Genomic DNA, 26084 nt, shown 5'->3' on the forward strand with positions numbered 1-26084 from the left:
TCATAATTAATGACTCTTAATTTTTGGACAGATACGTAAGAATGTGTTTTTTTTAACAGAATTCAGCCCTGTTGTTTCATCTGGTGACACGATCACGCGTTTTTACAATGGATTAAGATGATACAATCTGCCTTTAGGTTGTTAACCATTTCGTACATTTTTCGTAGTAAATAATATGAATACAAGTAATCGACAATGGATGCATCAACAATTAAGTCAAACATAAAATAAGTAATTTATATTGTACGGTGGGTATTTACAATTTAAGGAGCAGAATTCACCAAACACATACTCATGTTAAATATATAAGAAACAGAACATTGAACATAAAGCTGATCGCCACTGCGTCCAATATACCGTTATTCTTAGTATGTTGTACCAGAAACGTATTTTTGTTGGAAAAACTAAAATTTTGTATTTAATCTTCAAACTTAAAAAAAAAAATTGGAAAATGCGCAAATCGCAAGCCTAAAATATTAGGTTTGAAAAAATAAAATGAATATTAGGTTTGAACTAAAGAGAGACATACATTTTCTTACTAACTATATATGCTTTGATACGATTTTGCAAATTGTCATGTTTTAATATGTGATTAAATACAGTTTTCTTCACTTGACATGTTATCATTAATTGTGGAAAATAATAGAGAATACTGATTATAATGTTCAATAATGTTCTTTCGAGTATCATCAAACTGGAGAGGCGACATTAATCATTGATACTTTGTAAGGGTTATATCTGTGTAATAGAACTAGCGATGATACCCAGGTTGTGACTAATTATGTTTGATATTCATCAAAATGTAAACCATATGAAGTCAATTCATTGTGTGAATGACATACAGCATTATGTATATAAATCACGGTTTGGTAAGTGTTATGCGTAACAATGTTAAGTTCAAGAGTGTATTTATAACAATATAATTAATTGTATTGATCACCGATTACGCAACTGTTCATCCCCCAATGTTTTGTGGATATAATACCTGCCGATTTTTAAAAGTTTGAATTTCTTAAATTCCATGTGTTCAATCAAACTGGAATATTGTTCATAGTCGGCTACACAGAACTGTACTAATGTATTTACATAATTCAACGTATATAGACGATTACTTTGGTTACATGTGTCCCCGAGCCAACCGTCATTGCAAGAGCATGTGTAATTTGATTTTCCGCTTTTATAACACGTTCCATTGCTGCAAGGCGATGGAATACACGATCCGCTGCAAGAAGGATGAGAATATAATCAATACGTTGTATTGGTACTTAAAAGGAGAGTAATAATTTGTAAACGATACTGTATATTAATGATCATCGACATTTATACACTATTTGTAAACACAATGTGCAAACACTTGTCCTTCAATAAAATAGAATGAACACGCACAACAATGAATATGTGCGATGATCGAAAAAAACGGCGGCGAATAAAAAGACTTGCATCTGTGCACGCATATTACAATTAATAAGTGTGCATCTCATTAACGTGAATATAACAGTTTCAGATAGAAACTTAAGCTGAGTAAACATAAATAATTTCGAAGACTAGAACTTTCATCATAACCAAAATTTAAGTTCGATACATGACACAAGGACCAATGTTCGTCATTTTGATCCCGAAATGTTTGTTCTTAATTGTCGGGACCAGAGAAATATGTTACTGTTTTCTTTCTCTCATTTGTCGTTACACCCTTAGTCGTTTAAACAGCTACGACAAAACCTTAGGTGTTTCACTCTAATTGCCTTTCAGAAGTACGCTAGGACGCGCGTCTCACACCATAGATTTAACTGCATTTTATGCTGCAAAATTTTATATGCTTAAACAGTTAGTAAATATGTTGCAATTTGTTTTGCCATTATGTAGGTATTTCCTTTTCACATTTGGCAGTCCACTTTTAACTGCGTATATCAACGTTTTCAATCAGCAAATTTGTACCACCTGCCGAATTAAAACGAGCCGGGGTTTCATTTATTAAATGCGCTTTATAGTACATTGTGTCTAACGGTGTTAACAATGTAGCGATGCAACTCATGTTGAAACTACTTACTATACATAGAGCGTTAACCTTATGAAGTCCTTTTATTTGTGGTAATGCATAATCTCCTTAAATACACATGCTTTGTTTAAAAGTTTGTGTTTAGTTCTAGATTGAATATATAAGAATCATTATTTAATTTATTACTCACCGATAACACAATTATTCATCACCAGATGTTATTGAGGTATATAATACAATTATAATAAAGTTAAATTCTCAAACGTACATTAACGAAATCAAACTGCCATACAGTTCACACAGTCACCGCCACCAAAATTGTATCGTGTACGTGAACGTTTTTATAAAATTCGTGCATGCATATGAGCTAGTGAGGTGTACAAGAAATAACACATGTAATCTGTTCAATATATTCAATTACCTTGGTTACAATTGTCCCCGAGCCAACCTTCATTGCACGAGCATTTGTAATTGGATCCGTTTCTATAACAAGTCCCATCGCTGCAAGGCGATGAAATACACGGATCCGCTACAAAAAGGATGAGAAAAGCATAAACATGTTCAAATAGTACTTTAAATAGTTTTAATAGTTTATTATCTGTAAATACCTAAGTAAGAAAAGCAATTTAACAATCGAAACATTTTTTTTAGAAGGAACAGCGTCCGCCGTTTTTGTTTTAACCATAAATACTTTAAGCTTGCGGACCCTTAATTTGTGTTTGCCCCCGCCGTTTTCTTACAAACATAATTATTGTTCGTTGCTATTTATTTTCGGACACAATATGTAAGAAAGCTATTTTACTAGATTTCAGTCCTGTTGTGCTTATCTGGTGACACTCCGTTTTACACTTTGATCAAGGGCCATGAAACCGGCACACAAATGAACCATTATATTTTCGCTATGTAGTAATAACAATGTATACCAGTAATAGACAATGGTTTAACATATTTGCTTTGAAACGATTTTACAAATGTTAATTTTTGAATTTGTGAATCAAAGACAAGTTTCTTCACGTGACATGTTATAATTAATTTCGGAAAATTAAAGGAAGAGTGATGATAATGATCAATAATGTTCATTTCGAGTTTTATTACCTAGTAAGTGCGATATTAATCATTGTATTTGGTTTTCTGTAATGTATGTGTAACAAAACAATCAATTATACGCAGATTGTAACTAATTATTTCTTGCTATTCATTGAACGTAAAGCATATCAATTCATTTCATCAATTTTTATAAATCAGGTTTTAGTTAGTATTATTCATAATAATTTTTAGTTATAGAGTGTATGTATAACAAATATGATTTATTGTATTGATCACCGATTACGCAATGTTCATCTGCTCAATGTTTTGTAGGTATTATACCTGTCCATTGTTAAAAGGTTCGAAAAACATGCGTTCGATCAAAGTGTATTATTGTTCAAAGTCGGCTACACCGAACTATACTAATGCATTTACACAATTCAAGGTATATATACGATAACCTTGGTTACATGTGTCCCCGAGCCAACCGTCATTGCACGAGCATGTGTAACTTGATCCACTTTTATGACATGTTCCGTTGCTGCAAGGCGATGGGATACACGGATCCGCTACATGAGGATATAATAAATACGGTGTATTGGTACTTAAAAAGGGAGTTATATTTTGTAAACGATACTGTTTATTAATAAGCATCGAAATTAATACAAACTATTTGTTTACAATGTGCAGAAACGTGTTCCAAATAATATACATATGCACACGCACACCAATGAATATGTGCGATGATCGAAATGCCCGCTAGGTTATGTTAAGGTCAGACTAAGAATAAACAAGATAAACACAACAATTTAACATAATGCGTTTTTACTACTGGATTAAGGACATATAATTTGGCACACAAATTAACTATTACATTTTCGTAATGTAGTGAATAAATATGTAGACCAGTATAAGACAATGTTTGTCCACAACAGTTTAAATTGAAACATAAATAAAAGTTATTGATAATATACGGCTCTAACAACAACAATAAACAAACAAACAACAAGAATGCCAATCAATAATATGGATGACTTATGATGGGGAATTTTGCAGAGCGAAACGAGCGCACATGGTTATTTCCAGCACACAATTCAATAAAACTGTTACAACGCGTGTATATACTTATATTGCACGTTTTTCCAAGCCATCCTGAAGTACATGTGCACGCAAAATCTGTTCCGACTTGAGAACACATTCCACTGTTTAGGCACGGTGATGATTTACACGGGTCAGCTGAAGTTAATAAAACAACAACACTATTCAGTCAGTAATTTTACGTATCCTTTCAAGTTTCAATAAAACTTTAAAGAGGTAGAGAAGTATCGTTAAAAGTAATTGGTGAATTCAACACACATTCGTTTTATTCAATAGCCCTTTTGTTCTATTGTTTATTTTTTAAATTTATATTTCAAGAGCATGTTATAAAGTTAACAAAATGACATTACCTGATTTGCACGTGTTCCCGTACCAGCCTACATTGCACGAACATCTGAACTCGGTTTCAATTACGTTACACGTACCTTCATTCAAACACGGTGCAGGTCCACAAAGGTTCACTTATTTGTTAAAAGAAATATCTTACCCAATGCACAGGCATGTTCTGCTATTAACATAAATTCAGTATATTGTTACTTTGAGTCAACTGTAGCATGCGCTTGCTGGTATCTGTATCGCTAGGATCCATAAATTGCGTAATCGTGAAAATAATTCATGGTAAAACATTTCTTCCAATGAAGTGTGGGAACGAGAAAAATAATTCATTGCAAGACATATTACTGTTGTGAAAAACAGTAGTTTGATATTTGTTTATAATGATTAATATGCGATCTGAACGAACACAATGATTTCAATTAAATTCAATTTAAATTCAATTTAAATTAAATCAATTCAATTTCGATCGTATTAATGCCTATTCCATTATATGTTACCTTTAAAGGCTAACACGATTTAGGTTTACCTGTATTACACATGTCCCCGAGCCAACCTGCATCACACGAGCAGATGAATGTCGTGCCATTGACGTAGCACGTGCCTCCATTTGAGCACGGTGACGAGATACAGGGATTAACTGAAAAGTTTGAAAATATATATAAAACAACACATTTACTACTGCCTTAAAACAGACAATAAGCATCAATCAGTGGTTGGAGAACTTAAGCACGTACATGATTTAATCTGTCTCGTGAAAACCAATAAGTCGTTGGAAAGAGAAAAACATTTGGTTTTTTCATATTAATATCATTGACAAAAGCAGCATGATACAAGTATGCAGCGACTTAAAAAGACTTGCATCTATGCACACATATTAACAATTAATAAGTGTGCATCACATTTACATGGATATAAGTGTTTCAGATAAAAAGTTAAGATGAGTAAAAATACACAATTTCAAGACTAGACCTTTCATCATAACCAAAATTTAAGTTCGATACATGACAAAAGAAACATTCACAATAACTACATATACTGTTAATTTTCGTCATTGTGGTCCAGAGACGTTTGTTGGTAATTGTTTGGACCAGAGAGATAGTTGTATTTGCTCTCATTGCAATGTCTAATACAACGCCTTAGTTATTTTAACAGCTGCTCCGAAAAGCCAACATGTTTTACTCTGATTGCCTTGTAAGAAATGCGCTAAGACGCGCGTCTGACACCAAAGATTCAGTATCATTTAATGTTGTGATAAAATGATGCTTAAACAGTATGAAAATATGTGACAACAATTTTTCCATCATGTAGATATTTCCTTTTGATAATCTTGCAGTCAACTTTTAACTGCGTGTATTTTCGTTTCAATCAGCAAACTGCTCTTACAACTTGCTGAATTAAAACAGGCCGGAGTTTCATTTATTACATGTGCTTTAAAGTACATAATGTCTGACGGTGTTAACAAACGTAAACATGTTGACACTACTTACTATTCATAGAACGTTAACCTTATGAAGTCATGTCATTTGTGGTAAATACATTCTCATTTTAATAAAACATGCTATGTTAAATAGTTTTTGTTTGGTTCTAGATTGAATATACAATATCTATTATTTAATTTATTACTCACCGGTAACATAATTATTCATCATCAGATGTTATTGAAGGATATAATACACACATAATACATTTAATTTCTCAAACGTACATTTACGCAATCAAAACTGGCATACAGTTCACACAGTCACCTCCGCCAAATTGTATCGTGTACATGAACGTTTTTATATAAATTCGTACATGCATATGAGCGAGTGAGGTGTTCAAGAATGTACACATGTAATATGTATATATTCAATTACCTTGGTTACATGTGTCCCCGAGCCAACCTTCATTGCACGAGCATTTGTAATTAGATCCGTTTCTATAACAAGTACCATTGCTGCAAGGCGATGAAATACACGGATCCGCTACAAGAAGGATGAGACAAGCATAAACATGTTCAATTAGTACTTAAACAGGTTTAATAGTTAATTAACTGTTAAATACAAAAGTAAGAATAGGAATTTAACGATCGAAACAAATTTAAGGAAGGAACAGCGTCCGTCGTTTTTTTAACCATAAATACTTTAAGCTTGCGGACCGTTAAATTTTTTTGGACACCCCAATTTCTTACCATGATAATTATTTTCCGTTGCTTTTAGTGTTTGGACAGAATATTTCAGAATGCTATTTTAATGTTGTGCTAATCTGGTGACACTCCGTTTTGACAACTTGATCAAGGTCATAAAGCCTGGCACATACAATTAAGACAATGAACAATTATATTTTCGTTATGAAGTAATAACTATGTATACCAGTAATAGACAATGGTTTAATATATTTGTTTTAAATCGATTTTAAATGTTTTTATTTTTGAATCTGTGATTCAAAGATTTTTTTTCACGTGACATGTTTTCATTAATTTCGGAAAATAAAAAGAGTGATGATAATGTACAATAATGTTCATTCGACTTTCATTACCTGCCAATTGCGACATTAATCATTCATATTTGGTTAGTGTAATTTCTGTGTAACTGTGCAACAGAACAACCAATTATACGCAGGTTGTGACTAATTACTTTTTGCTATTCATACAACGTCAAGCATATGAAGTCATTTCATCGTGTACATTTTTTATCAATTACGTTTTAGTTAGTATTAATCGAAATACTGTTTAGTTCAATAGCGTATGTTTAACACATATGATAAGTTGTATTTATTAATAACCATCGACATTGATGAAAAATATCAATAAAACAATGTGCAAACATGTGTTCAGAAATAATATGGATATGCATATGCACAACAATGAATATGTGCGATGATCGAATTACACGTTATTATCAACCTGACGATCAATAGGTTTAAATAAATCTGTTTTGATTCTCAATAAGAAGGATGCGAATTTAATAAGCAAGCTCAACAATTTGCACTTGGCACGTTTTTTGGTACCGTAATTACTCTAAGTGTTCGTACCCTCTAAATTGTCGACCCCCCTGTTTTTTTTTACCAAAATAATTTATTTTTATGTGACTCAATGTTTTAGCCCATCTGGTTTCCGTTCACAATTAATGACTCTCAATATTTAAACAGATTATTTTAGAATTTTTAAAACCAAATTCATCCCTGTTGTTTTTAACTGGTGACACTCCGATCATACGTTTTTACAACAAGACTAAGGTCATAAAACCTAGCACACGAATTCCTTAAGGAATTGAACCATTACTTATCGGCATTAATATAATTAACTATGTATACCAGTTATAGACTATTGTCCCCCTCAACAGTTCAAATTGAACCTACAAAAAGTTATGAATACTATACGTCTCCAACAATAATAAACAAACAAACAAAAAAGAATGTCAATCAATGATAGGGCTGACTAATGACGGGTCAGTTTGCAGTACCAATCGAGCGCACATGATTGTTATTTTACATCATGCAATTCAATACAACTGATACACAAGGGTGTATATACTGATATTGCATGTTTTCCCAGGCTATTCTGAAGTACATGTGCACGCAAAATCTGTTCCAGTTGGAGAACACGCTCCACTGTTTAGACAATGTGACGTGCTTGCCAGTATCTGTTTCGATACAACCCGTAAGTTATGTAAACGTGAACATAATTCGTGATAAAACATTACTACCAGCAAAGTTCCGGAGTGAGTAAAATAATTATTTTATATTGCTGTTAATAAAAACAGTTGTTTAATGGTTGTCTAAAACGATGAATATGTTATCTGAACGAACATAATGATTTTAAGTAAACGATCATATGAATGCCTGTTTCATAAATTAATTTTTCCTTTCAAAAGCTATAAAGATTTAGGTTTACCTGAATTACATCTTTCCCCGAGCCAACCTGTATCACAGGAACAGGTGAATTTCGTGCCATTTACGTAGCACGTGCCTCCATTTGAGCATGGCGAGGATTCACATGGATTAACTGAAATGAATTAACATACATATAAACAAACAACGCCCGAGAGAAAAAATACGTCGTAGGACCGAGATACACACATTGGTGTCGACATAATAATACCATTGAAAACAGAAGCCAATCTCCACGCAGTGTTGTCGTTCCTTGCTCTCACATACAACTCTGCGAAATGCTCAGCTTGCCATTTTACCTATAAAATAGGTAAAACCGAACAAACGCATTCAATGTATATTTGAATGGATTATTAAGATCGCATGCATTTAATTAAGAAATATGACTTTTAAATGTACGATAAATCGTGCAAAAACTTGCGAGTTTAATGCAACTCTTTGGAACTATTTTATTGCCCATTTACGCAGATGGAATCATTCCACGCATTCACAAATGTAAACAATTGAACATAATTTTTATTGAGTGACGTTAGGAATTGCTTCGACGTGTGTATGTATGTTGGTTTCTTAACATCAAAAAAACATATCAATTTTATAATAATGAATTGAGACTGATAAAAGATATCATGGTATGAGATGGATATCTTTAATGCAGTGAATGCATTTTAACCGTCGTGTTTAGTATACTGTTACCTCAGTGATGAACGCTTGGAATGATCATGACATGAATGAGGTGCTTTCATAACAATAGTCCGTTCTGAGCCCAACACAGAGGTGAATGTAATGTAACCGTCGTGCAAGAGATTGAACAGAGGCATGATACAAGTAAAAACCGACTTCAGAAGATTTGCACCAATTAACAATTAATATTAACAATGAATAAAATAAACAATTTCAAACACAAGGACTTAGAAATAAAGGAAAATGCGGAAATCGCAATGAAGGCGATTTTCTAATGTTTCTGGTAAGGTGTTTGTGCAGGTTGGAAAAAAAATATGGCTGTTTACAAAAAACAGATACAAAATGTATGAGACTTTCCGAATGTATGATTCATAATAATTTAGTTCACTGAAGCCTGGTCCATGTTTGCAAGCGTATTTTATAAAGTTTTGAAATATTAAATGAATATTTTATTTGAACTTAAGGGATGACATTCATTTACTGACGTACTACATGTGCTTTGTTAAGAATTAGCATTTTGGAATCTGTGTATCAAATCAAGTTTTCTTCACGTGACTTGTTATATTAAGTTGCACAAATTAATGGGAGAGTAATGATGATGTTCTATAACGTTCATTCGATTATTATTTTCTAGTAAGTGCGACATTAATGATTGATATGTTGTGTATGTTTAACTGTACTTCAGATGATACACATGTTGTGACGAATTAGGTTTTGCCCTTTATAGAACGTCAACCTTATGAGTCCTTTTAATTCATTTAATGAATATAACATTATTTGTATAAATTATATTTTGGTCAGTATTATTCATAATAATTATTAGTTCTAGAGTGTATGTATAACAAATGTGATTACTTATATTGATCACCGATTACACAACTGTTCATCCTCAAATGTTTTTGGTGGATATTATACATGTCCGCTGTTATAAGACATAGTGTAAACATCCTAAGTTACATAAGAATCAAACTGACATACTGTATATAGTTATCTACATCAAAATAATATACTTAACAGAACTGTATATAGAAGATTACCTTGGTTACATGTGTCCCCGAGCCAACCTTCAGTGCACAAGCATGTGTAATTTGATCCGCTTTTATAACACGTTCCATTGCTGCAAGGCGATGGAATACACGGATCCGCTAAATGAAGGATACACACATAATAAACACGTTGCATTTGATAGTTTAAACGGGTGAAATAATTCTGTAAATTGTACCATTTTATCTATAAGAATCGAAATTGAACAATCGAAACAATATACGAAATAAGCGCGCAGACACGTGATCATAAATACTGTAAATATAAACATGTTCAACCAAAAATGCTAAGTTTAAGGATCGAATTGAAACGTATATGTTTATTGATCAACCTGATTGTTATCAAGATCAGTTTTTCAACATCTATGGGCTATATTTGATAAGGACCTCATCTTCTATAAGCATTTAATAGCTTTTTAGGTTTGTTTCCCGGCGCGACACTATAACGTGTGTGGGTTTCGGTTATGAAATCCTTTTGTCGGCACCTGTCACTGATTCCAGTAGAACATTTGAGAAAGATAGGGCAGTTGTCGGTTATCGGCAAGAGTGAGTATTAGCACTTAGTACTGATAATCAAGCTTATCCAGAAAAGTTGTCTGTTGTTTAACTGACCGCGATGATATTATTGAAATACTGTTGAAAACGGCGATAATACAAACTAAACCTAACACACTTACACAATGGTCATGAAATGATAAGGTTGAGTTAGGACATTTTTTTGCATTGTTAAAGAACAAAATACAATTCATAAGTAACAAAAGCTTAAATATACTTATATTGCACGTTTTGCCGAGCCATCCTAAAGTACACGTGCACGCAAAATCTGCTCCGTTTGTAGAACACGTCCCACTGTTTAGACACGGTGACGAATTACATGGTTGTCCTGAAGTTATGATAAAACACTATTCTTGGTAGCACGGTGACATATTTTGAACATTAATATTGCCAACAACTAGTGTTTGGAGTCAAATATTAAGCATAAAAAGCTAATTTGCAAACACGGTGCTTGACCCAAATTACTGGAAAGTTAAAATATCAATCACTCTGACTTACTCATGTCATATGTCATTGTTAGTTGGTTTAATGTGATCATGAGAGATGACAATTGTTTTGGATACTTGCAAATAATTTTCAATTTTTTGATCACATTAGGGATATGGTGGCATTTAAATGTTCACCTCAGTTAAATTAGAAAAATTGTCGGAGATACTTGTATGACATGTTGATCTAATTTGTGTGACTTCATATGACAGAAACTTAAAATTTGCCTCAGTTTTTAATTAAAATATTACCATACATGGCACATTTTGAGTATGTATACGTTTTTGTTTTTCATTTAACCTTGTAATCTAGTTTTTGACTCCAAATGATAAGGAATCAATTTGTCAAGAAAAAACGTCTAACCAATTGCACGAAGTTGAAGCCGAGTTTATAAATAAGGCTTTCCGAATGTTAACGTTTATTAAAATTTTTACTAGGTTACCTAGGTGTTCCCCCACTTGACCTAGATTCGAATCTTCACTAGCTTTTGTTCACAATAAATATTCGAACCGAGTTTTTTCAAGTTTGAGCTACAAATTTTAGCATCGGGAGTGAAACCGAACTTGACAATGATTATAAACATGTTCTTATAAGATCGAATCAGATGGCATACGTTGTAATTTTACCGAGCCCCGATTTAAACTTTCTCTCCGTCCGACCGAGTCTAAGTAGAATTTAATCTAATAATAATATTTGATATGTACATTCTGAATTTGCAATAATGTATTTTAAAAGTTTTGACCTAGTTAAGTAATTCTAACCCCAATTGACCCTGAATCGAAACTTAATCGACATAAATACTGTCATAATAAATATCTGAACATTACCACTAAAACGACGCATAATTGAAATTTATAGTTGAGTAAGGTGTTATTTATTCATTAAAGCACTTGGTTTTCACTATGTGCCTGCGACCGTTTAACACCGCACTTATTTGTATAAATCCTGTGTAATGTATAGTAAGAAACTAAATGGTTTGTCAGCGATCGTTATACTAATATTTATGATTCGAATACTATATCTGCAATTGCGCGATACTGTTAGACTTATTTTGGTTTACTTTATCGCGCCAGTTAACTTTAGACTCTTGGTGCCAATAATTATCAATAAAAACGGTTATGCAAACGTTTTTAAATAAATATTTTATCTGAATTTTCGTGCATTCCGTGAATAAAACGTTCGCAAAGTGCCCAATGTCAAAGCATTCATTGAAAGTTCAGATCACCTGTGAACATATATAATTTTTGTGTATTTGTGTTTCGCGCGTGATTTGGCTTGAACTTGGTTATTCGTTAATAGTTCCTTCACAATGATGCGACTGTAAGTCACTTTGTTAAGCACCTGTTTGATTAAATTCTTAAGCGATCCAGACACTTTTTTACATAAGCAGACAAAAAAAGTATATTTAAAATGCATAAATATATCAACCTACGGTCATCTTAGGACATTGCATCATTATAAACGCATTTCACGAAGACGCAAACATCGTTAATGTCTATAAACAGTCCTCCGAAAAGTAAATGTCCTTTTTGAAAAACAGTTTGAGTTCAGACAAAATGACGTAAATAGCATCACACATTATATGTTGCATTAACATTATTTTAGTCAAAGGTTTCACATTTGTGAATAAAAATCACTTATTGTGTACTGTTATCACATGCACCTATACACGTATCAAGTACGGGGCAGACCAATTTGTGTACAAACCAACAACTGTTCCAGTTGCGACTGTAGTGGTGTTTACATGTGTACCATCACTGGCCTCTACAGTGAATGTTAACGTCTTTAATATAATCTGTCCCGTGTTTATGTCTATAGAAAACATGTTGTTTGGAATGGGCTCTGCAACAAAATAGCACACATCTGAAATCAATAACATGTAGCCAACATCAAACTTTCTATTTTTGAATTTATATTACAATATTCAGAAATATTATATGTATTTGTCAATGTGTCAATTAGTAAACACTTTTCGTAATTGTTCAGACGGTAATTGAAGCACGTCAAATATACCTCTTTACACTGCATGGTCGATATAACATGAACTTTAATAAACAACAACAACATTATACTCATCCAATGCCAAAGTGAATTAAAAAACAAAATATTATTTTATTTATCTTTTTTTAATTTTAATTACTTAAAATAAATTCATTTAACGTCTGGCGTCGGTCCATTTCGATTGGTTTAAAACAAAAACGTTTTGCAATCGGGTCAAGTTTCAAAATTGTGCGTGCGGAGAATCTTTGAAAAATTGTATTACATTCATGGATATTTCCGATTGAATGCATGAGATGTATTTGATTGAACAAAATGTGTGACGAGTTTAGATGTTGAAACAGGTATGCAAATTTCGTATTCATAAAACTAGATTTGCTGCCCTTCTCTATTTCAAAGGACGATTATTATGTTATATAAATTTAAGATTGCACGACATGTTTCATTGATGAAATATCACTTACCTTTGATAACATAGTTTATCGTATTTGAGACATCTGCATCCGTTGCACGTATTGTCAACAAATGTGGGTCTGCCAAAAAAAAAAAAGAAAAGATTTGTTAATGTAAATGATTGCGCGTTTTAGTTCTTTTGTCTCAATCATAGAAGAGGCACACTTTAATTTATCGTCCATGCACATAATAAATTCAACCCAAATGACCCATGAAAATCAACAAATTGTTTGCAACTGCATAAGTAGTATTTGTGTATTCTATAAATGCATGTATTCTAATACATATATGACACACAATACAATATCACATTTTTTCAAATGATATTACTGTATTACTATGCAAATACATTCAGAACATACACTATTGCACTGGTGGATTCTGGACCTCATTTCAGATACAAAATACAAATATTTGTGTGACCGAAAGAAAACAACAGTAAAGCACAACCTACCCACTCTGTATGCGCTTTGCGTAAAATGGGGGCTGTTGTCGTTTAGGTCGGTTAGTATCAAAGTCAGTGTGACGCTTTGAACGGTATTGTTACCGTCTGAAGCACTGCAGTTTGTAAATAAATCCCATAAGTGTATTAAATGATAAAATGATAAATCAAACTGTCCTTAAAGAATATTTACTTTTAATATGACATTGATTGAATACGTTGTTACTGGCATTATGGATCACGACGCGTACATCAACACAGAAAAGTGAATATTTAAATCAATTATTGTTCACATTACTTCTATAAGTTCTATCACTCTATTACTAAGTGTAAGTACTCATATTTACATAAAGGTACATTTATTAATCATTTGAGTCTCCTACTTGAAAACAAATGTAAATGTTGGTGTAGTTTCTCGGTCGATCGTGGTCGATGATGGAGTCATCAGATTCCATCCAATAATTGCTTTCGCTAATTGAAATGGAGGCTCTGATGGGTTCTGGCTGTGTATCGCCACAGTAACAGTATCTCCATCAGCGTCACTGGCGGACACGCGGTATATGCTTGATGACGAGGCAATATTTTCAAAGCATGACGTCTGTTGGTCAAGCGGGGAGGGCTTACTAAACACTGGAGCGGCTGTCTGAACTAGCAAAACAAATGGAAGAGCAAACCAAGTCATTGGTAAGGTGTTTTATTGATATACAATTTAATTAATCAATATATGGTGTTAAAAACTTAAAACGATCTTCTGTAGCAGATTATACACTTTGAGACATAATGCAACACGTTTAAAACTTCAATATCTCGGTAATGAGTAAGGATTTTATTTTGATTAAAAATTACACATGTAATTATTTGACTATATTCTTTGCAATCATCCTAGGAACTCGGGCGCTTATGCACGTGAGATAGGGGTGGTTTTATCTTTTGGCAAGTGGAAATGATGAAACGCGATATTATTATATTTTCATTTTAATTTCTTCATTTAAGGTGGGTTGACACACCAGGAAACCGGCAAAATGCAGAATTTCTCGAATACAATGTCAAAAGCGCAACCGCGCATTCGGCATGTTGCAGGCTACCTTCCCCATTTGCTTAAGCATCCGATCACCATGTATGAATGCGTTTTTCGTTTGATTGCACAATATGTAGTATAATGATCACATGAACACTTTTAAATGAAAATGTTTACTCATAACGGAGATATTTAAGTTTGACAAAAAGTGCGTTAGAAAGGTCATCAAGAGTACAATAACGCTATATAATTCCAATTTAATTTAACTTTCATCATTCTTTGTTGTTGTTTTTTTGCACCAGGAAATATGACCTCAATTAAAAAAATATGACTCTATACATATTCAGGAGCGCAATGTAGCAAAGCGGTCGGTCATTTAGACGTGTAAGTTATTGCGTTTTTACTTTTCAAATTATTGTTTCACGTTGTACGATTTTGAAAGTTTTATTTCTGCAGTGATTTTTTCTAATTTGTTGTGTTTAATATTTTAATGTTGATCAATTTCAATTAAATTTACATGAAGTATTAGGTATGTGTTGAATTCGTCTGAGTCGAAATTCCAACAAAATCCGTTCTAAAGTAAGGGAGTTATATTGATTTGATTACTTGATGCGTTAAAAAAGTCTACAAGCGTATGTTCTGTCAATACCAAAATAATTGGATCATAAACCATGAATATAATTTTCCACTTACAAAATTGAAGTGTTTATTTAAGAAATAATTCGTGTACGTTATTGTTTGTTGTCGAATAACCCACGGCCGGAAGTTTAGATGCGTAGGGATTAAATCACGAGTGCAAAGCACGAGTGATTTGAAACCACGCATCTACACTTCCGGCCGTGGGTTATTCGACAACAAACTATAACGTACACGAATTATTTCGATTCTAACACGATTTTTACTAAAGATTTATAGAATGTATCTTATTTTTCTTGCATACAATTTTATGTGAAGCTCCGCCCATAAAAAATAGCTTTCGGCTGTTCTGTCGATCAGATCTCCGCCCTCAATAACAGCCAAACTGGATGAAAAAAACCCATTTCATTTCTCACGTTTGGTTAACTAAGAACAACAACAACTTGCGTAAACTAACATGTTTTCACTGTACACTTTTAATTAACGCAAGAGTGTTAAATCTACAAGAAAAGAACTCCGATTCGAACTTCAGCCATTTTAGTATCGAAACAGCAGACAAACACCGTGGGAAATTGGGTCAATTTTACGTATTTCTGTTCATAGCGTAGTAATTTGTCACGTGACTTTCATTCATGAAATACCGGATTATTACGCTGGTGGAAAATGTATCGGCATGTTTTGTTTAGCTACAGCGCGTGCTTTCAGTGTATAAGCTCCGCCCATAAGTTATTGCAGAATAACCCACGCTTGATTTCCTTCTTTGTCTATAGAAAAGAAGTCACGTGCCGTGTTAAAATATATGTTATATTTTATAGATTATACAATATATTTAAAAGGTAAACCCTTTTGCAGCTACTTTATGTTGAACCTAGTGTTTCTGCTGAACTGTACAGATTCTTTGCGTAGAATTTACAAACCATTGGACTCAAAGATGATTGTTCAGAGCCCATTATGTAGATTTAATTATGTTGGTTACATAAACCATTTATTTCTGTTCCTCAATACAATGTTTAATTGAATCACGCTTAATGTATTCATACGGGGCAGACATGAATGTATTGAACAGTGTCAGTGTCACATCATCTAGATGAATGATTTAGTAGAACCGGTATATATATACTTTGTACACAAATCCAAATTATAGGAATATTAAAGCTAAATGCCCGTCAGCATATATTTTGCGATCTATTTATACAAAGGGCAAGGGACCAGAACAAAGTCAAAGATATACGCTTATTTTTAGGATGACTATCACTAAAAATCCATTTATATACTTATGTTAAGACTTTATTTATATTATTTACTATATAAAAAAATTCTTTGAAAAGAAAACAATTTTTTGATAATGCAAGTGCTTTTAACAGAACGCAATGACAATGTTAATGTTAAATATCAAATTTTGTGACACTCTCACGTAAACATGTATATTTCAAATGATGCATCTTTGAAATTGTATACATTTATTCCGTATTTAATGCAAATGCATATTATTAATTGATTTATGTATTGCGGAAGATAACTAGTATAAAACAAGAACGATTTGTTTTTTTACCGTATTTACTGTATATGCTCACCCTTAAACTTCTAGTGTCAGAAAATCACTATTAAGTAAGATATCTTACCTGATAAAGGAAGAAGGATTCCAATGGCACTGATTGTAATAACGTAATTGTGATCTGTAATGGGGAACGCACTTTGTATTTATAGGATAACAAACACTTTCAGTTCTACCAACGCTAACATTAATAAAAATCAAAACAGTTGCAACGTATTAGCTGAGATCCACTTATTTAGTAAACAGATTAACAAAACTTTGCATGGTTTAAAGAAAATGGGCCATAACACGTATACGGGGGTAAAATGTATAGTTACATATTCCCTTTAATTTTCAGATTTATTACAATAATCGCACACTAAATGGCTGATTTATATAGATACATAATAATACATACGCACAAGACGTTTCATTGTTGCAGCTTGAATTGGTGCTAGTTCCTGAAATGATATAAAGGATATTTGTTAATGTCAGTGTAAGATCGTTTGTTATTTCACTTGTGATCATAGAAATATAATATTTTAACTCGTGGCTAGTGTAAGATCGTTTGTAATTTCACGAGTCATCATATAAGATATGTTTTCACGAGTGGCGCGGCCACGAGTGAAAATATTATATTTCTAAGATCATGAGGGAAATAACAAACGATCTTACACTGACATTAACAAGTTTTCTGTTTCTTTTATGCCCCTTTGTTCAAGAAAATAATTAACAGCTGTTCCCATTTCGCTATATATACCAGCGAAATTCTCCAGTTAAACTCTTTTACAATGTAAATAACCGGTGAAAAAGCATAAAATAAAAAGAAATTTTGTTGGAATATGTGGTATGTCGATTTTAATTCACTCCTGATCATAGAACAAATATATGTAAATATTTATGATAATCTAAGAATAGAAAAAGGAGTTCCGAAAAGGTGTTATTTTCACCGGTGAAAATAACAATTTGTTTATTTTCACTGCTGTTATTTCATTGCAGAAATGTCATAATTTATCATGAGGTATAAAAGAAAATATGATCTTCTTCATAACAATACGTTATTTGTTTGTGATCTAATACATAAAGACGGCTACGTTGGCATGATATTAACGTAAAGTACCAAAGACAGTTGAAATCGGTTAAAACATTTATACTGTTATAAAATATAGGAATTTTATTTGTACACCAATGATTTAATGTTAACAATACTTGTCACATATGTTTGACCAATACCGACTTATTTAATAATTGCCCAGTTCTATTCAATATATTTAAATGTAAATGTAAATAGTTTAATTTTATATATATAAACTTAGGACAAAGACGTACTTTAAAACGTCAATATGAATAGATAATACATGATATAAATGTCTCTTAACCATTATTAATTCTATCATTTCAAATACGAAAGTTATCGTTTTTTTTATCAATAATTGCTGTACTTATTTTACATGACGCTCATTTTTTTTTCAATTTTAATGAGGAATTTGCGTGGTAATTTGATATAACTTCATTACTAGTGTTTCTTTAAATTTTATTCATATTTCACTTGGGAAACATGTAGTGATAAATGTGCGGTTTATTTAGTCTACATATATAAGTCGTAAATGCGTTTTTTCATAATGATTGTTAAAGGGGCCTTTTCACAGATTTTGGCATGCTTTGAAGTTTGTCAGTATATGCTTTATATTGATAAATGTAAACATTGGATCTTAAAAGCTTCAGTAAAAAACAAGATTGAAAATAAAGAAAGAAAAAAGTAACCCTCAACTGGGCGCGAACCGCTGACCCCTGGAGTAAAAGTCTAGTCGCTTAGACCACCCGGCCATCCGTGCTCATACTATGATTTATGTATTTTATACTTTATATAAGCAATCCTCTTAGTATCACAAAATATAACGACAACAACGTAACTTTCCAAATTATTCGCGTTGCAATGCTTTATAATAGTCCGGTTTTTAAAACGTAAAAGATGCATATAATGGATATTTCAGAGCACGGTTAATGTTCAGTATTACTGTTTCCTCACAAATATCATAACTAAAACGAAAATTTGCGAATATGAAACAGTTTGTGTTAAATGTTGTAAATTTAACAAAACGTGAAAGAGCCACTTTACTTCTTGCTGTAGTAGTTTATTTCAGGCAAATGAAACATTATAAATCACATGGGTTTTGATATACCCCATTTACATATTATAAATATATACAACGAATCTATAAAAAAGAATAAAAACAACAACAACAACAAACTTTTACAACATTCTAGTTTAATGTTATAGGTTAAAGCATACTTGTTCAACGGCATATCAAACCAAGTCTTTACAGCCTACAAGTTGGAGTACAAGTTCAATGAAATATACTACCAGTCGTTTATAGGGTAATAGTCAATGCAATATACTATCAGTCGTTTACAGCATACTAATTCAATGCCATATAAACATATAAAGTGTACTTATTCCATGACATATCATAGCAGTCGTTTGCAGAAAACTAGTAAAATGACATATCCCACAAATCCTTTACTATTTCAATGACATATTATATTAATCGTTTACAGCATACATACTGGTTCTATTGCATACCTTTCCAATCGTTTACAGCTTAATTGTCAAATGGCATTTCATAACAATTGTTTAATGCCATACTTGTTTAATGGTATATACCACATAGCGTGCATAGCATTATAGTTTAAGATACATATCTTACCTACCGATTGTAACAAACTAATTCACTGGCATATACTACATATCGTTTAAAACATATTAGAGCATAAGCGTACACATTTTAAATCTGTAAAATGTATTCAAATTGAGCAGTATATGTGCACGTTAATTCGAAAAAAATAATATTGACACCGTGAGACATATAAACATTCGACAGCTATTTGTGTCTTCGTCTGCAGGTTTAACTGAATGATACCCAATCTGGGCAAATTGAACCCGGATCATGAATAGTGAAGTATTCAAATCAAGTTCTAACTGTTCAAAGGTACCCAGCTTTGCTTGTGTTTAACAATTCTCTTTGTGGCTTCTTACAAATAACGTTTGCTTAACCATGATTAAAAAAACGAAAAACAACTGAATGTTTTTGGTTTATTTATTTAATGAATCGAGATAAACTTTACTCTTTGAACAATAAAGAACCGTTCTACGTAGACCAATTGTACCGTGGTATTCTGGGTATCTTAAACAGCTGAAGCAGTATAAACGATCAATAGAAAAATATGTATGAGTAACAAATTTGACTTGTCTAAAAAAGTCTACAACTATGTGGAAAAGATTTATAGTGCTGAACTTTCCAAAGTCAAGGATGAATACCACAAAGACAAAATTGGGGACGCAGAAGGGAATACAAGAAAGTTATACGCTATAACATCAAATTTACTGGGTAGATCAAAGAAAACCCCAAGTGCAATATCTTTAGCTAATGACTCATGCGATACTTATTTGCCAATTGAAACAACATGCAACAGTAATTTGTTCTGCTCAAGTCCACCTGTGATCAGAAATCCACTTACTATTTTTAAACCACTCTCCCAAAGAGATATTCTTAAACTTGTAAATGCATCCAAACCTACAATATGTGAACTTTATGCAATCCCAACTGTGAGACTAAAAGATCATCTTTCAGAATTAACACCTATATTGACAGAAAAAGTAAATAGATCGTCACTAACTGTTGCATTCCTTTACACAAAGAAAAGCGCTGTGATTAAACCATTGTTGAAGAAGAAAGGTCTCCCTTTGGAATTACCGATCAATCGTCCGGTTTCAAATTTGACCATTCTTTCAAAACTTATAGAAAAAGTTGTATTAAACCAAATAAATGATTATATTGAGGCTAATAATCTCCTTCCACCTTACCAAAGTGCCTATAGAAGACATCACGGAGTCGAAACGGCAATGCTTATAATGTATAATGACCTTCTAGAAAATATTGATGAAGGTAAAGTCACCATCGTGGTAATGCTTGACTTGAGTGCAGCGGTCGACACCATTGGTATCCCAATACTTATTCGTATTCGTCGAGACGAATTTGGTATTCATTGCATTGCCTTAAAATGGATAAACTCCTATCTCACCAACAGAAAAATGAAAGTGTTAGTCGAACGGTCAACATCTGAAACTGAGCAATTACTTTTTGGTATTCTTCGGGGTTCTTGTGCCGCGACAGTTATATTTACTTTGTATATATCGGCTCTTAACAGAGAGGTTCGAAAATACCCGACTGATCTTTATGGGTATGTGGATGGCCATAAGCTAGCATTCAAAATTCAAACAGGTAATTCCGAAAATGAGTAAACTGTTTTTCAGCAACGTAATAGTTGCCTTGACAACGTAATTAAGTGGATGTCAACCTTCAAACTAAAAATGAATCAATCAAAAACTAAAATTATGGTATATTGAACCAGGCAACAGTTGGCGAAACTGAGTACCTCAAGCGTGGTTGTCGGTGGTTGCGAAGTGAAATTTGTCAATCATGTAAGAGATCTTGGTGTAATCATGACCACACACTCACTACAATCGCAATTGGTTGTTGACTGTTTTAACGTTCTTGAACATAAATGTATATTGTTAACACGATTTTGTTTTAATGCCGAATATGAAATTGTGAATCGCAATAGAATTTGTAAATAATTTTTGCGCTATATAAATGTTATGTATTTGTATTATTTGTAAAGGATCGTTACAGCCACGACATACCCTATCACATCCACATCTTCCATTTTTTATTACATGTATGGCATTTGTTTTCATCTGTGGACAAATATATAGGCACGTGCCTATAGCGCATGAAAAAAAAACTACCCCGTGTAAAATAGAAATAAATATTTCCTTAATCTGATGATTATGTTCCATTACATACGCTCGGAAATTGTAATAAATCCCAAAACATTTCAAAATCGAGGGTTAAGTTTGAAACTTTCGCATCTTCTACACATCTCTATATAATATACATTGGTCTTGCGATCAAATCTTCGACATTGTATTGACTGCGGGGATTTTAAACACCGTCGCACGAAAACAGGAAGAGCCCTCGGTGACATCAATTTTCCGGTTTAGCGCGTAAATAATTTGATGCGAAATTGTAATACAAGCTGTGTAGCTTTGTGTTTATTACATTTTGTTAAACGAAACGGAGAGCAGTGAATCGAGAAATGTGATCATAACTGTCACAATTTTCATCCTGAAATCTAAGAAAGAGACACATAATCTAAATACTTACAAACATCATCGTTTAAGGCATTGATTTGGATCTTTTCTTCAAAAAACACCTTAAAACACCTTAATAAAAACCAATCTGACATATGGTATGTCGTCTCACCATAACTTGGTTTACTATAGAGGCCTATGTTGAATCCAACACTCGAATACTGAATTTAAAATAAAACATTTACACTAGATGACATACTGACAAGACGAATCATGAATACTAATGCACTGGGAATGCGTGAGTTGTTTTTGTGGTAATGAATATCTAAGGAACATATCGACTGAATAACATTTATACAAATATCGTATAAAACTGTTCATTAAATGGTTTAATCAATTTTTTTTATTGATTTTGTATAAACACTCAATAACAGATGTTTTTTTTTTATAACTATGTTGTATGAACCATATTAGAGGATTGACGTGCACTATATAAATCTATAAAATGTATAAAAATTGGGCAGTATATGTGTATGTTAATTAAAAAAATATTATTGACACCGTGAGAAATATACACATTCGACAGCTTTTTGTGTCTTCGTCTGCAGGTTTAACAGATTGAGAATGATACCAAATCTGGGTAATTTGAAATAACGTTTGCTTAACCATAATTACAAACAAAAAGAGAACAACAACTACTAAATATGTGGGTTGCTTTATTTAATGAATTGAGTTAAACTTGACTCTTTAAATAATAAAGGATCGTTACTGCCATGACATACCTTATTACACCCACACTTTCCAGTTTGTATTACGTGTATGGCAGTTGTGTTTATCTGTAGACAAATATATATAGGCACGTGCCTGCCCTATAGCGCATGAAAGAAACTACCCCGTGTAAAATAGAAATAAATAATTTCCATAATATGATGATTATGTTAAATTACGTACGCCCGGAAATTGTTATGAATCCCAAATCATTTCAATATCGAGGTTTAAGTTTGAAACTGTTGCATCTTCGTCACATCTCTTTATTATATACATTAGTCTTGCGATCAAACCCTCGACATTGTATTGACTGCGGGGATTTTAAACAGCGTCGCACGAAAACAGGAAGAGCCGTCGGTGATATCAATTTTCCGGTTTAGCGCGTAAATAATTTGTTGCGCAATAGTAATACAAGCTGTGTAGCTTTGTGGTTATTACATTTTATTAAACAAAACAGAGAGCAGGGGATCGAGACAGTTCATCATATCTGTCACTATTTTCACGTTTAAATCGAAGAAAGAAAAATATCCTTACAAACGACATCGTTTAAGGCATTGATTTGGTTATCTGCTTTAACAAACACCTTAAAATTAACCTAACTATAAAAAAAATTAGTCCGACATACGGTACGTCGTTTTACTTATAATTAGTTTTTTCTAGAGGCCTTTGTTCAATCCAAAACTCTAATACTGAATTGAAAATAAAACATTTACACTAGATGACATACTGACAAGACGAATCATGAATAATAATGCACTGAATTTGCGAGAGTTGTTTTGTGGAAATGAATGTTAAAGGGACATATCGACGGAATAACATAAAAACAAATATCGTTTAAAAGTTTTCATTAAATGGTTGAAACATTTAAAGAAAATTTTAACACTCAATTAAAGATGCATTTTTATAATTGTAAAAGTGTTCCTGCGTATATTTTAAGCTGACGAGAACAAATCCAAAGATACTGTAGAAGTTAAAAAGTTATGAATGAAATGTACACGAAAAACCGCTATTCGTATGCCCACTTTTGATAATAAGATTATATATATACCTCATTAAAATACCTTGCAAACATGCTATCTCACAGTGCCATATAACTATCAATCAACAGGTTGTTTACATGTAACAATTTGTTTGCAGCATTTAAAATAGTCTGATGTCGTGTTATTTTCGACCCTCAGTGAACGGAATAATGTTTAAAGTTTAATTTTCATAAATTCTATAAAATACCTTGCACAAATTCATTTCTCGTCACGAATATATATTTTTCCTGATCTTAATAACGCACAGTTGTTATACCGCTACAGTTTAAAAGTATTAAAGTATATTTTCGGGGAAAAGGGTGTGGTTTACTTATTTCGGGAATTCTATTTCACTTTCAACTTGGTATAATATAAATAGATAATGTAGTTGAAATGCTAATTATAAAGACAGCTATTTGCACTTCAGTTATGTTTAACGAAAATGTCTTCTTTTGCTACATACCGAAGATGTTTAATGATATGTTGCAGGGCATACTGTGATCTCATGTTTCATTCGCTATGCCGGCAAATTGGTCAATTTATTCATTCGTGTGAAGTATCTTATCGACGAACATCTCTGTATGAAAGTATAAGTACGTCGAGCGTCTGTTGATATCAAATTTCTCGTTTTGTGCAGCAAGTTATTTCTACCAACGATTTTATACAAAATGTATGCGGGTTTGGTCGTAAAATGTGAGAACGGATACTGAAGGGTATTGATATATTAATTCACTGATGTTTCGTTAGTTAATAAAGGACTGTTTCGTTAAATGTTTGTTTCATTTAAATCATTGAGTATTACTTAATGTCTCATAACAGCACACGCTTAACACATATATTGATACATTATATTTCATTTTGTGTTTGTATACCTGTATTTATCATAAACAGTTATGTTTTATTTTTTAAGACAAGTAAGAAGTATAAGGAACAACAAAATTGACAAAATTGACAATGCTCACTTAGATGATATTTTACATAAATAAATTAATTTGCAAGCAGCAAATTTCATTTAAAATAATTAGCTAAAAACGAAATTAACATAGTTATCGTACGCGATGAATGAATTCGTGTAACATCTGAAACATATAATTGACGCTAATCATGCGAACATGGGTCTTATGCAATATGTGGCCCCTGTCGCACAAGTCCTGTCTGCAATCCTAGCAGTCTGGTCAGGATATATCCTATCTGCTAATGTGACATGGCATGACTTAAAAGCGGACAGCCTAGCTCCTGACTAGACTTAGTGCCAGTGCAGGCTGGTCTGGTGATTCGCTGGCCGCCTTGGGCATAAGAATAATGTTCGCATGAAGATAGTCAATTTACTAAAAAACACGACTAATCTTACTTGTATTCCAAAACACTTTTGGCGTGTCGGTGAACTCCAATACTACACTGAACGGTTGATATGCTTGCGATAATAACACAAACCAATCTGAATCAAAAATACATTTTATGTTGTACTTCTTTGGTTGCTCAGTCAACCTTTCCTAAAATACCGTAGTTTAAATACAACGTATAAACGGAAGTAAATTGATGCACTGAACCAACCGACGAGGCGTTTATTATGCAAAATACATATTTATATACCGGAACGTGATGTTTAAATGAACAAGCAGGTTCGTGAGAAAAACTTATAGGTAATTAGTTATCAAGCACTTTGCTAAGGTACAGTTTAAAGCCGAAGAAACTCTGTTATTAAGCTCGCTCTGTGAAAAAGGGCTTAATTAAGCTGCGTAAAGTGACATCACCGATTAACTTGTATAGCCCACAGAGGCTAATCAGGGACGAGATTTTTCGTCTATATTAGATTTAAGTTAATTAAATACTTACCAGAGCGATGGGCACATGCACGTTCAATTCTTCATACAAAGAGGATATTTGTTTGATATAAAGTATACTGACTAGGGTCGTCAGGTGTTAGCGCCGTCTTGATCTTAGCAGTAACATTGTATATATAAATAGTA

General features: G+C 32.7%; 1 protein-coding gene across 1 annotated transcript in view; it reads right to left on the reverse strand.

The window, feature by feature from the left end:
* The window catches only part of LOC127858346 (fibropellin-1-like), a 142694-nt gene extending 117022 nt beyond the window's left edge, over nucleotides 1-25672 (reverse strand). Inside the window, exons 1-14 of the mRNA XM_052395401.1 lie at nucleotides 25466-25672; nucleotides 17591-17633; nucleotides 17261-17314; nucleotides 14368-14632; nucleotides 13997-14100; nucleotides 13554-13622; nucleotides 12799-12933; nucleotides 10823-10933; nucleotides 10045-10152; nucleotides 8331-8441; nucleotides 6313-6420; nucleotides 4983-5093; nucleotides 4148-4258; nucleotides 3484-3591 (exon numbers count right to left, since the gene is read on the reverse strand). Of these exons, the coding sequence (XP_052251361.1) occupies nucleotides 3484-3591; nucleotides 4148-4258; nucleotides 4983-5093; nucleotides 6313-6420; nucleotides 8331-8441; nucleotides 10045-10152; nucleotides 10823-10933; nucleotides 12799-12933; nucleotides 13554-13622; nucleotides 13997-14100; nucleotides 14368-14632; nucleotides 17261-17314; nucleotides 17591-17606 (1411 nt within the window). The 5' untranslated portion in view covers nucleotides 17607-17633; nucleotides 25466-25672. The remainder of the gene's footprint in view (nucleotides 1-3483; nucleotides 3592-4147; nucleotides 4259-4982; nucleotides 5094-6312; nucleotides 6421-8330; nucleotides 8442-10044; nucleotides 10153-10822; nucleotides 10934-12798; nucleotides 12934-13553; nucleotides 13623-13996; nucleotides 14101-14367; nucleotides 14633-17260; nucleotides 17315-17590; nucleotides 17634-25465) is intronic.
* Between the last annotated feature and the right edge of the window lie 412 nt (nucleotides 25673-26084).

Source organism: Dreissena polymorpha, chromosome 14 (assembly GCF_020536995.1).
Source record: "Dreissena polymorpha isolate Duluth1 chromosome 14, UMN_Dpol_1.0, whole genome shotgun sequence".
Lineage (NCBI taxonomy): Eukaryota > Metazoa > Mollusca > Bivalvia > Myida > Dreissenidae > Dreissena > Dreissena polymorpha.